Here is a 12363-nt window from a genome sequence, read left to right on the forward strand (position 1 = left end):
ATGTATATATATTTAACGAGAATATATATGGCACGATATTATATAAATAATTCTTAAAACTACATAAAGATCTTTGGTTGCAGCGTCTTAACTCTCTTCAGAATCCGCATTACAATTGAAGCTTATAATACAAAGAATCTCAAAATAAACGACAAAATCCGAAAAAAGGCAATCTCTTCCTAATTAAAAAATCAAAAATGTGTTCATATTTTCGACTTTTATTTCCATAGAAACAAATTGCCTTTTACCAGATTACATATCGTGCCATTTTGCTAAACCGTATTCGCATGGCACGTGCTTCAACTACTTTCAGAAATTTATTTTACATCTGCACAATAGCATACAGAAGTGATCAGTTTAACTGGAAACCCTTTAACGAGTGTTGGCAGCACTTATAACGCTAACAGCATTTACAATAAATGCTGCCAACACTTTGAGGGTTTCCAGTTACACCTATCACCCTGTACGTTATGATACGAATAGAAGGCAATATGACTGTCAACGTATTTCATACGGAAATGTAAAACAAATTTCTTCCGCTGCATAATCTAGAAGCTTGATATACGCAAGCGCGGTTCAAACGATAAGAGATTTCTAATCCCTAATCAATCGACAAATGGTAAAAACAGTGCCGACAGGGATTGTTTTTACCTATATTAAAAAGAGTACTTATCTCCGCGCAACGCTTTGGTTCATTCTTACTTCGAAGAGTACAACGGTACGATTACCTGCCAGCAGATGATACCGAGGAAACGCTTGAAGCTCACACGAAACGATTGTATCGGGCACGTGCTCCTCTACTTAATGCGACGTTTCCCCATCGAGTTTCTTAACAGCTTGAAGGCGTTTACTGTAGCCAGCGTCCCCGAACTCTTAGGGCTCTTGGGACAATACTTGACCGTGTGGGCCACATCGCCACACGCGCCGCAAATTGGGCACGTGTACGCCCTGCACACCGCAGAAAAGAAAAATGGTATAAGTTACGAGGATCCCCTTTTGCCTGGTTCTAAAGACCTCGAGTCTTTTTCACGCGGTTTCAAGAGGACTATTATTGTACTCTACAGGTGGTACCCAAGATACGTAATTAAACAGGGTAACCAAAACGAAACGAAATGTAAATTAAATGATGTAAAATGAAATTGAAATTAAATGGAATAAGAAATTTCGAATAAAATACTGAAACTTTTGTACCTTAAGACTGGGCACAGGACACGACCATCAGCATCCTTCAGTAAGTGCTGTCGGTAATAAGTTTCCTCTTCGCCATTATTTTTACAGAAAACGCATTCTGTCGGCAAGGGTTTCTTATTCTTCTTGCGGCGCGGTGTCGTCTCTGGAATGGCAGAGCTGTCTGGGTCTGGACAATATTCAAAATCGCGACCATTGTGACGAAACTCCTCCATTACGTCCTCAACTATAACATCAAAGAAAAAAAAAGTAAGCACAACAAAATTTCAAATAACGCATTAACGGTAGACCTATCAAAACAGTCTGAATAACTGCTGTTTTTTTTTTTTTTTTTTTCAAAATATTTATGATAATTTTGAATCGATGTTGAATAAAATTTAAAAAAAATATGTAAATGAATATTCCTTTAATGTTTTTTCAAAAATTTGTTTTATCAATATGTGCATATTCATCGTTAATGGGAGTACCATTTCGTTTTCTTCCATGTATGTGATAGAGAATAAAAATTGTAGTTTCAAAAGCATCAAAATATATCCGTTAAAAGTCTCGGAAGAACGCTTCGATAAAAAAAAAAAATCTACCCGCAAGACGTCCGATCACCATGCATCGTTTATTTTGAGTTAAACTCTTCAGAGACTTGGGGAGAAAATAACGGCCGCGACGTATCAAGTTTCAGTTAGTAAACAGAATCGCCTTCCCTTTTCTAATTACGTAGAAGTGACACGTACAATACAAAGTGCCTAACAAATACATAATAAATAAAGATTGAGCATAACAAGACTAGTAACGCTTAAAATTCCCCCGTGAAGTAAAAAAAAGCTAATGACATTTGTTAACGTTAATCGCTATAAGTTCGTTATAATTATATATTTCTTCTGGTTGATATACGATATTTTCAGAATTCACGCCAGTGAAGGGAATTCACGAAAAATAATAATTTTGAAATGTATGTTTTCACAGGAATACCTTGCTGAAAAATGAGAATGAATTCTAGAGTTACTCATTATATATTTTTTAACCGATTCAGTGAAATGAACTGAATATAGTAGTTCTAAGAATCGTCTGTAACGAGTTCTACGTCTTCGTGGCCGACGACAAGCCTACTCTACAGCACGTTTTAGAACCAAGAATATTTGTCTTATCGATTCGTTTGTTTACAAACCGACGAAAGTATTCGACCAATCAGATGACAATTTAATGACACGCGCAACAAATTATTATATAATCAGGTCATGATTTTGTTGATGTTTACAATAACGTTGATAATGTTGATACACGACAATGTTAATAGTTTGAAATAACATTTGTGAAATTTCATTTATCAAATCAGGTAAAGTAGGCTATAACAAATTGATGAGCTAGATAATAAAATGTGTAGATCTTTTGCAGGTTTCGTGAAATCGTGTTTTAACGTGTCTGAACAGAAACAAATGAGGCTAGTGACAGTTTACGGCGAAACGACGGGGAATCACAGATGGGGTAGAGTTTTGTGTATGTAGAAACTATTAATGTTAGTTTATGTTGTGAAATAGCACAAAAAAATCACGAAACTTCTGACGAGAAACTGAAGTCGAAATTGCTCGCAAAAAAAGAATTTGCTGGGAAGTCTCAGAGTCTCAATGACAAATTGTTAAATTTCCAACCAAGAAAAAAAGTTAGGTATATTTGAAAGAAACAATAACAAAGATAACACGAAATTGATATAATAAAAATATTCGATATGAAGATCTCGAGATATTTTCTGTTTAACTCATCATTCAAGAAAGATTATGAAATAGATTACGACGCAATAAGATTATACGCTACATATCTCGCAATATCATGCTACATAAATTTGTATACATTTATATTTAATAGCCCAGAAATTTAAAATTGCTTTTCACGATAATAGTTCGAGCTTTAGGTGGAGAACAGTTTGACTGAAAATTAATAGACATAAATTCAACTTGAAGCAGTCTCTCTCGTATCGATCGTTTTTTATTGTTAATGACATAAGAAAACTTCCAGCAAATTCTACTTTACAGAATGACAGAAAAGTATTATCAAGCATTATTCAATCGACTTACCGTTGGGAAGAGGCGCAGGTCGGGTTTCGATCGAGAAGTTGGCGAACAATCGCTTCATCTCTTCCTCGAGGCTGGTGTTGAATGGATAAAAAAAGTTCGACACCTGCGGCATCGGAAGTTGTTGCATGATGAAGACATGCATTGTGAATCGTGACGACTGTAAATGGTTTTCGAGATAAAGTTGCCGATCAATGGATCAGTCGCGACTCGCGGGCGTTAAAAGAAGAATACCGATCTGACCTAAACGAGTTTCGAAATTCAACTGCCGAGCTGTGCTGTGATGCCAGGGTTGGTGATGTTACTCATGTTACCGTGACCGACGATCGCGAAGAAAGGGTCCGGTAGTGGGGATAGAGCCTCTACTTGGGCCCGACATCGCAAATTTATCATTTCGCTAAGAAAGCGGCTAATTTGAATGATTTTCGTGACAGCGCATAGTTCATACACTGCTTGGTAATTGGGCCAGTTAATAAACATGGTAAGTCTATGATTTTCAAATATTTGGAACTTTATTTATAATTCTTGAGGCTACAGAGGGTACAGAGGCAAATAATGGTGGTTGTTGACTTAAGTTTCTATGTACATAGATGGCGTGGTTCCCTTGTTTATAGTTTCTTAGTTTTTATTTTAATCGTTAACGACTCTCAACAAACAAATTTTTAAATTTCTTCGAAGATACTTTCAAATTGTTTTCGGTATATGTGACACATTTGTTTCGTTTCGTTCGTTTTAAAGCTTTGAACAACTTTTTGTGCAGCTCGATTTTCAAAAGCAACCTTTAAAATATATTCCTCGATGTATTTATATTATTTCAATTTTTGTTTTCGAACGTTTATATATTCGATGATTTAACTAAAAGTTTTTTTTTAAAAGGTACTTTTAAGGTTATCAAGCGAAATAACAAATAGAAAATATATTGTTTACTCGAGAGTTTTTAATTAACGAGGCATGATTTCAGTTCATGCTACAGTTATTATACATTTCATTTATGTTATTTATGAGTAGTTGTTCTTTCATCATACTTTTTGATATATTTATACAAAAAATACATTTTGTCATACGTAATTGTAATTGTTTGAACTTTTGTTTAATTCATAGATTAAATAGCAAAATTGTAATATAAACTAAATTTATTTATTTATCACATAAAAAGTACTGAACGAATATTTATAATTTAATTAGAAATCGCTCAAATAACGAGATTGGCGCCAACATGATATGAAATTATGTTCGTAATGTTCAGCATACTACGAAACACTATTGCCATCTGGTATTGAAACTTACAAACAAAACTGTTTTATAAATTTACACACATCATATATACCCTCTTTTTGTAGTTTCATTTAAACATTTCACGAATACTAAACTTTATCAAAACTAGTCCACCTTTAATTTAATAAATATTGCACAATAATGATCTTAGTTTATTATGCAATATGATTTAGAATAGGTTGTATGTGTGTAATTGGTCTTATGAAATATTGTTATTATTTGTTCAATTTTTTCCTTAATGTATTTGTATCATATTAAATATATTTTTATTTTATACAAGGAGGAATTATCAATAGGTAATATATTTTATTTATATATTGCAGTGTAACAAAACAGTTACTAACAATATCATGAAATAATATATCATACAGGTTCATTTTATAATTATCTCTTTTTTAATTGAATATTAATTATTAAAGACCGATCTTCTTCACTTCCTAAACTTTGTCGAAAGAGTTGGGAATGTTGCCATGCAGAATCACCCTGACTTCCAAACACTGTTGCTGTCAGAACTAATTTTATAGATCCTTTTAAATAATCTGTTCTATAATTGCCGCAGTTTTTAATAGGAAATACTAGAGGTTTGCTTGGATCCGTATCATTAAAAAATGCCTCTATTTGCCACGTCACCTTAGCTCCATAAAACACCCTGACCCAAGCTTGTAAACTAAACGTCGATACACATAAATTTGGATCTTTTACTTCGAAATTCCATTTCAGTTGACCGGAAATTTCTCCCGGAGAACGAGCGAGATACACCATTTTCCAGTCATTTTCTACTTTACGGAATATTCCACCTTTCATGCTATTAACTCCACTTTGCCAACCACATAGTTCTAGCTGTACCTTGCCGTCGATATCAGTCACTTTGTATACATCTTTAATAATGGAATAGTACATGTGGAATGTTTCTCCATATGTTGAAATATCCCAGGTATAGCTTGTTTCTGGACTTGGCTGAAAAGTGTTATTATAAATATTTTTATTACAAACGTAATATTTCCTTTTTAGAATTTTTATGAATTATGTTCTTATACCTCAGTAACTTCTCCTCGCGCTAATCTCCATGCTAAAGAACCACTGGATCGTTCTTCATAAGTTTCATTAGATTTATCATTAGAATTTTGTTCCTCTGGCATACGTATCGTTTCAACAAGTTCTGAAAGTCTTCGTTTAATCACATATTCTCTACGAAAGGCACTATAATCTCTGGAACATTGGCGATGTTTATTCAGTGATTCAATAAATTGTAACAAAATACTTTCAGAGCAGATATTTCTTCTTTGCATCACACTTAGTTGGTCACACGTGTAACGCCACGTGACATCTTGCACTTCATCTTTAGAAAAAGCTATAATATAGACTAGTTTCTTTTTCCATCCTTTTTCATACATTAAGGGCCGATCCATAACATCTTCGCATGGATCTACATGAATCCAACGCTTTTCCTGCATAGACCACACCTGGAACATTGATTTACAACCATAGTACATTCTTATTAATGATAAATAATGACAATAATAATTTCTCTGACAGTATAACTTAACGAGAATCATACACACCTCTGTCCAGATGTGATCCGTCACATCATGTACCAATCTTGCATCATATCCCAACGCTCGACAGAATAGGGTAAACACATTAGTCCATTCTCCACAACGTCCACGTCTTAAAGTTAACAATGGTTCTGGATCAGTATACCGTGGAAATTTGATGAGAGCCTGGCAATTAGTACATCTATAAACAATGTATCATTTATTATTTGTTAATTAAACTAGAATATTTAATGATTTGAATTGCATTAAGTCACCTATGGATTTCTATTCGTGAGCATTTAGGATCTTCAGAAGCTACATCCTGGTAATGTTCAGAGTCTCCAAAACAAGCAGAACACTTTGGATTGTCCATCCATGTAAAAAATTTATATTTGAACCAGTGCATAAGCTCCATGATGAATAGATCTTTTGTATCAATGTCACTTTCACTTAGTCTTTCTTTCACATGTTTATCTAAATTCGCTTCTCTTAGTTTAATTCGTCTGTAAGAAGATTCAATAAGGGGCAAACAATAAAACTTTCTTGTAAAATGATAGTTTTATAAAATACATTATTACTTTTGTATTTCTCTGATTCGTGACATTGTTGCAATTTCAAGTTCTGTGATAGGAATTAATTTCCTTGCTTTCTCTTGAAGAGCTGGATCTTCATATTGAAGAACATAATGAAAATTTCCTAAAATTGATGTAAAAAACCGTTTTTCCTCTGGTGTAGAACACTTTGGCATCAAATTATAGTTATCTATGTTATTAGCCACGTATGTAGTCATGCCAAGTGATTTGGCAACTGAGTTGTGCAAAGCTTTCAACTTCAAAAGTGATGTTTCCTTTGGTAAGACTAGACAATCAGCAGCCTGTTAGACAAAAAAGAAACACATAGATAAATTCATATGAGCTTGTGGAACTGAAATTAGTATTTGTTGTCTTACAACATAAGTTACCTCTATAAAACCAACATCAAACAAGCATTCCATTGCTCCAACAGTAGGCAATAATTTTTCAATAACTACATCGTCATCTAAACGAACTTTACGATATTGTTTGTCATTTGGGCGGTATAAAATATTTTGACAGATAGATAACAATACATTTTCCGCACTTTTTCGCAAGTCGTCGTCGTTTTCTTTCAATAGATCTATACATCGTTGTAAATCTTTATCCATGACTTATATTCATGAAGAATTGTAAAGAATGACACGTGTAAATTCACGCAAAAAATGTAACTTTATGGGCGAAGTGCATATTCCTTGTGTAGTATGCGTATCTTGTTTATCTGATAGAATCGGCTAAGAAAATATCATCTTTAGATAATATTGATATATTCCTTTCCTATTCTTGGTAATTCAGTTTTTGATTTTATCATGTGATGCAAAGCATGAACGAGTATACAGGCACAGAAGAGTATACAGGATAGACTGGAGATTCAATGGACTTCCGTGTCTCACGTTCTGAAATACCGACGGCTCGAGAAATCACTGGTTTTCGAGCTCTAGTCGGTGATACAGGTACACAGGAACAAGATAGACTGGACAAGCAATGCTTTTTTCTGTCCCACGCTTTTGGGGCTCTAAAGCCCTATTACCACTTTTGTGTCACGTTCAATGGTGGCTGTGCGTGAAATAAGAGTGCGGCGCTACGAGTGGTAAGAACTCAAATTATAATACCGACGCGAAGTTATATACAGGGTGTCTTGAAAAATTAATAATATATTGATAAAGCATCTGCAGGAAGTCAAATGGTTGAGGAAGTTCACATAAAATCTAATATTTCTATTTTTCTAATTATTGAAACTTTCTAATTAGCATGAGTTCCTTAACAAATTATTTTTAGAGATGAATTCTCGTGATCTTTTTCTAAATAATTATTTTTTATTACGTTTGTAATCAGACAGTTCTAATCCTACGGATAAATTGATGTTACATCCACCGTGGTTTTTGACCTATGGTGGATTTAAAGAATAAAAAAAGAATTCAAGAAGTCAATATTTCAGAACATGAGTCTATGAACTGTCCCAGTTTGTCATGTATGCTCGCCTGTGCCACCCTGTGCATATGACCATAAATTATCATTAAACAGTAACAACATTTCTAAGGAATCGTCTTAACCGATTATTAATTAGAAAATTGTTAGCTTAGAAACTGCAATATATCCAATTTCAGTTGTTTCATCATATTCATAGATAATCATAAGTTATTAATCATTATATACTATAATTATAATATAATTTTCAATCGTTCATTAAGTAATGATTTCATCGATTTCAGAGTATCTTGTAATAATATTTAAAAGTTCACAATGCTGTGATTTTATAGAATATACCAGTTACTTTTAAACAGAACCTGTTAAAAGCATAAAAGCCTCTTCTGTTGAAATATAATGTGATGTTCATAAACAATATTGAAAGCTATTGTACGATCGTGATGTCGTTAGGGTGTATCATATACGATGTTATAGAATGGTAGCGAGATAAAGGAAATATAGTTACTGTAGTTTAGGATGCTTTCGAAATGTATATGACGTTCGTACGAAATCGATGTCATACAGCGATGATTTGCGAGATAAAAAGCACATTGCCACATTTCCGTAATGGTAAATGGAACTGTGAAATACGTTTTTTCCAATTACCCATAGTTCAATTATGCAGAACGTATTTACATGTATTAAATGTATGAAAATTCGTTTTTAAATTGAATCTCGCCTACGGAAGCGCGTCCTGATTTCCTTTTACGCGTTCTGTAACTCATAGTTTTGTACGAAGGAAAACGTGATAAATAATATGGATACACTGGGCGAGTTGTTGCATTTTCCATTTCGCAATTTAGAGCGTTATAGTTGAATTAAAGTCGCAGGATTGAAAATACAATTTCCGAATTGAAATGCATTCGCATTTCTACTTTGGCGATTGTATTACGGCCTGATTTTCTACAGAGTCTCTTTCTTTCAAACCCCGGACAATTGGTTGAAAGTGGAGCAGTCTCTTTGTTCCATTTTTGATTATGTACAGCTTCTAACATCACATTCTTAAGATTGCCATCTTTTCGGGAGCATACGTTTTCCTTTCTCACATAACACAGAAATGTGGATCCATTGATAGTAGTCTGAGAAAAATTACTTCGTAAGATGTTGTCGAGAGGGAAAGATTGATCATCAAGCGCGGGTACAATCGGTTTAATTAAACGCCTGAAGTTGAATCGAGTATAATGTCCAAATGAATTTTAGCCTATTTATAGAAATTGTTATATGCAATTAGGGTACTCGTTCCTATTTTTGTGGCTTCAGATTAATATCATTTATAAAAAAAAACTTGTATTAAAAGTGTAATACTTTTTTTTTAATCCTACATGTTAACAAGTAAAGGAAAATAATTAAATATTTAATGGAACTGTATATTTTTATTATATCTCGTTTATTGTGCCCTTAAAGACGCACTCAAGAAAGACATACAGTATTTTTTTGGTTCATAATTATAGAAATATTTTCTTGGTTATTCAGAATAAATAGTAGACTTGCGTACAAATTTACAACCAAAATGCGAAGACAATTAAATTATGCTGCAAAAGTACACGAACTAAAACCATAATAACAATGGTTAATTACAACACCTGTCGATCAATATGCTTTGTGCAGTACTATGTTGAGCACATCTTAAGGTGCACGAGTGTTATAGAAACATGTTTCTCATTTGAAAAAGTAAGTTTCATATTGAAATCTTTATAAATAACCATTACACAGAATAATTAAACCATTTTTGAAATACATCTATTAAAGTCAAATCACTGTTTATACAAACAATTCCTCTATATTTTAAATAATATAATAACATGTAACAACATTGATGGATACATCATTAAAGTCGTAAATACACAAGTAACCTGAATTTTCAAGTATTTCACGTTCTCAAATATACTCTTCAATTATTCTATATCTAAATAGTTTAATACTATAAAAATGCTATTTTAAATAATTTTGTAGTTAAGATACAACTCTAATGCGATTAATTTTTTAAATATCTTAGTCTTTCGAAGTATATATACTAAAATAGTAATGTGATATTACTATTCCACTGAACTCTATACTATTTATGGCAATATCAGATCCGAGTTGTCTTTTTTCTATGTGGGAAATTTTCAACACCAGAAGTTTTGTAATTGAATGTGCGCGAGAATAAATTATTGAGTTCACGCGGAAATAAACTTGATGGACAAATACGATGTCCGAGCGTTGAACGGCACAGATGTTTGCAGTCGCACAATTTTGCTGATTCCGTGGAAGTTTCACGAAACATTTACTCGACGAAGTAGAGTCGTTACTTTACTTTACAATTCGATGAAATGACGATGCGAAATAAATTGTCGTTCTATATATTTTAGTTACCAATGAATCTGTAATATTAGCTCATCTGAAACTTTCATAGAGTTTTGTGACGTTCCACTTCCAATTTTAATCTTTAATTACTGGAAAAGCTTTATTAAATTTTTGTGCATACCTTTTTTATCGCTAGTTAACTTCATCTATAAAAACTTGAATAATATTCAATGATATATTACATAGACTTATGACATAGACTGCAATAATTCGATAATCATATTTAAAAAATTAAACAAAGTATTGTTATAATCTCACGTAAGGAAGTGATTAAAGATTACAAGTTTATTTTGAGTAATGGAATTTTTATATTGATAATAAAGCTGTAAAAAATCGTAAACACCTATTTACATAAGTACTATTTATTAAGGCTTTGGCTATATCTATTGATAGGTACATTCGACTACATAAGTTCAATTTTTCATAACATATTAAAGCATGATATATAAAGATTGAAAAATGGAAACAACGTGATTGATATGATTGAATGATTGATTGATTGATATGCTCAAGCTTCAGATTTAATCAATTTCCCAGTAAAAAATTTCATTTAGGAAAGGCAACAAACTTTCAGAATATGTTATATTTCTCGTTGATATTTATTACACTCTGAAGCTTACGGTTTTAATGTCGGGAGGATTATTCCATTTGAAAGAAGATGCAATTTATTAGAGTATATGTAACTTTATTATGGATACTGTTATTGGAAACATTTCTGGTCTAAAATTGTTATTGTCGTTCTTCTTCCGCTGCTGTTAAATACGGCAAATGAAATAACGGAAATAAAGTTTTACTCGGTATAGGTTTCAGAAACGGTATTGCTTTTAGAAAGCAATATTTCAACTGTTGGTGAAGTTCACTTCGACGTACCGTTAATCGGTTTCCGTATCGAGTGGCCGTTATATCGAAAAACTACACGGGCAAATTCAAAATAACATTTATAAATACATCGCAGGTCGGAGAAAGTACGCTTTAAAATGAATTTTCCGCTTGGCGACGTTTCGTCTTTGTTCCGAAAAATCTCGCGGAGACTATCGTACAGTCGACACTCGCGTTTCGCGCAGCCATTTCTCACATTTAAGGCATCTAGCCCCACTCCGTTTCCTCTTTGTCCCGTAATAGTTTTCTTCGCTCTCGACACAGCTCTTTTCACCTTTTTTCATTATCCTTCAGTAAGCTGCCGTCTCCGGCCTTTTTCATACTTGACTCGAAGGCTATTTAAAGCCAACCTTGACTGTTGTCCCTAAATATTCCTCTTCCTAGTTTCGCTCTGTCTAAAGGAAATGCATATTAAAGGGGAAGTGGACGCTCTAATGCATTTTCAGGGAACAAGCGTAATGTGTCCTTTTCACTGTCTCACGGTTATTATTGTGTTACACAGAATCATTTCTGTTAATATTAAGACACTAGTATCTACAATTTCAATTTTTAAATTCTATATTTTAATATTTTATATTTTGGCTATGTAACTTTATAGAGAATGGCAAAGATGCATTACACCACATTATGATACAGTGTATGAAAGAATACAGTATACAGGGTTTAATAAATATAGCCTTTGATATTTTGAGGGCTGGTAGGAAAGTCAAATTGGAGCACAATATGTCCTATGACATACTATCCAATCTGCTTTCATGTTGTAATAATAATATCTTAAAGTTAACATATCTATATTCTAAATTAACAATTAGAGAATTCTTTAGCTTTAAAAATCTGAGATGTTCATAAAACATGGACCTCAGATTTGTAAAGTTTTATAAAAGTTAAACTGTAAGAGATACAATAAAATGTATTAAGACTTTTTTGCTATAATTCTGCTTTTCAATACATCTGTAAAATTACAGAATTCTCTGATTGTTAGTTTAGCGCATAGGTATGTTAATTTTAAGGTATTATTATTGTAAAATGAAGGCGGAC

At 33.0% G+C, this 12363-nt stretch overlaps 2 protein-coding genes across 2 annotated transcripts; both read right to left on the reverse strand.

Moving 5' to 3' along the window:
• Window positions 1-667: 667 nt before the first annotated feature.
• Window positions 668-3396, reverse strand: Nanos (RNA-binding protein nanos). The gene is made up of 3 exons (XM_076392936.1): window positions 3255-3396; window positions 1192-1414; window positions 668-948 (listed from the first exon to the last, which is right to left on the reverse strand). The coding sequence occupies exons 1-3, from the start codon at window positions 3394-3396 to the stop codon at window positions 798-800; spliced, it is 516 nt and encodes a 171-aa protein (XP_076249051.1). The 3' UTR covers window positions 668-797.
• Window positions 3397-4792: 1396 nt separating this feature from the next.
• On the reverse strand, window positions 4793-7318 carry Pngl (N-glycanase Pngl). Its single transcript, XM_076392933.1, has 6 exons — window positions 7023-7318; window positions 6640-6935; window positions 6337-6564; window positions 6089-6263; window positions 5564-5989; window positions 4793-5483 (listed from the first exon to the last, which is right to left on the reverse strand). Exons 1-6 carry the CDS (start codon window positions 7242-7244, stop codon window positions 4911-4913), a joined length of 1920 nt encoding a protein of 639 aa, XP_076249048.1. The 5' UTR covers window positions 7245-7318; the 3' UTR covers window positions 4793-4910.
• Window positions 7319-12363: the final 5045 nt, after the last annotated feature.

The sequence above is a fragment of the Calliopsis andreniformis genome, chromosome 3 (genome assembly GCF_051401765.1).
Source record: "Calliopsis andreniformis isolate RMS-2024a chromosome 3, iyCalAndr_principal, whole genome shotgun sequence".
NCBI classification, from domain to species: domain Eukaryota; kingdom Metazoa; phylum Arthropoda; class Insecta; order Hymenoptera; family Andrenidae; genus Calliopsis; species Calliopsis andreniformis.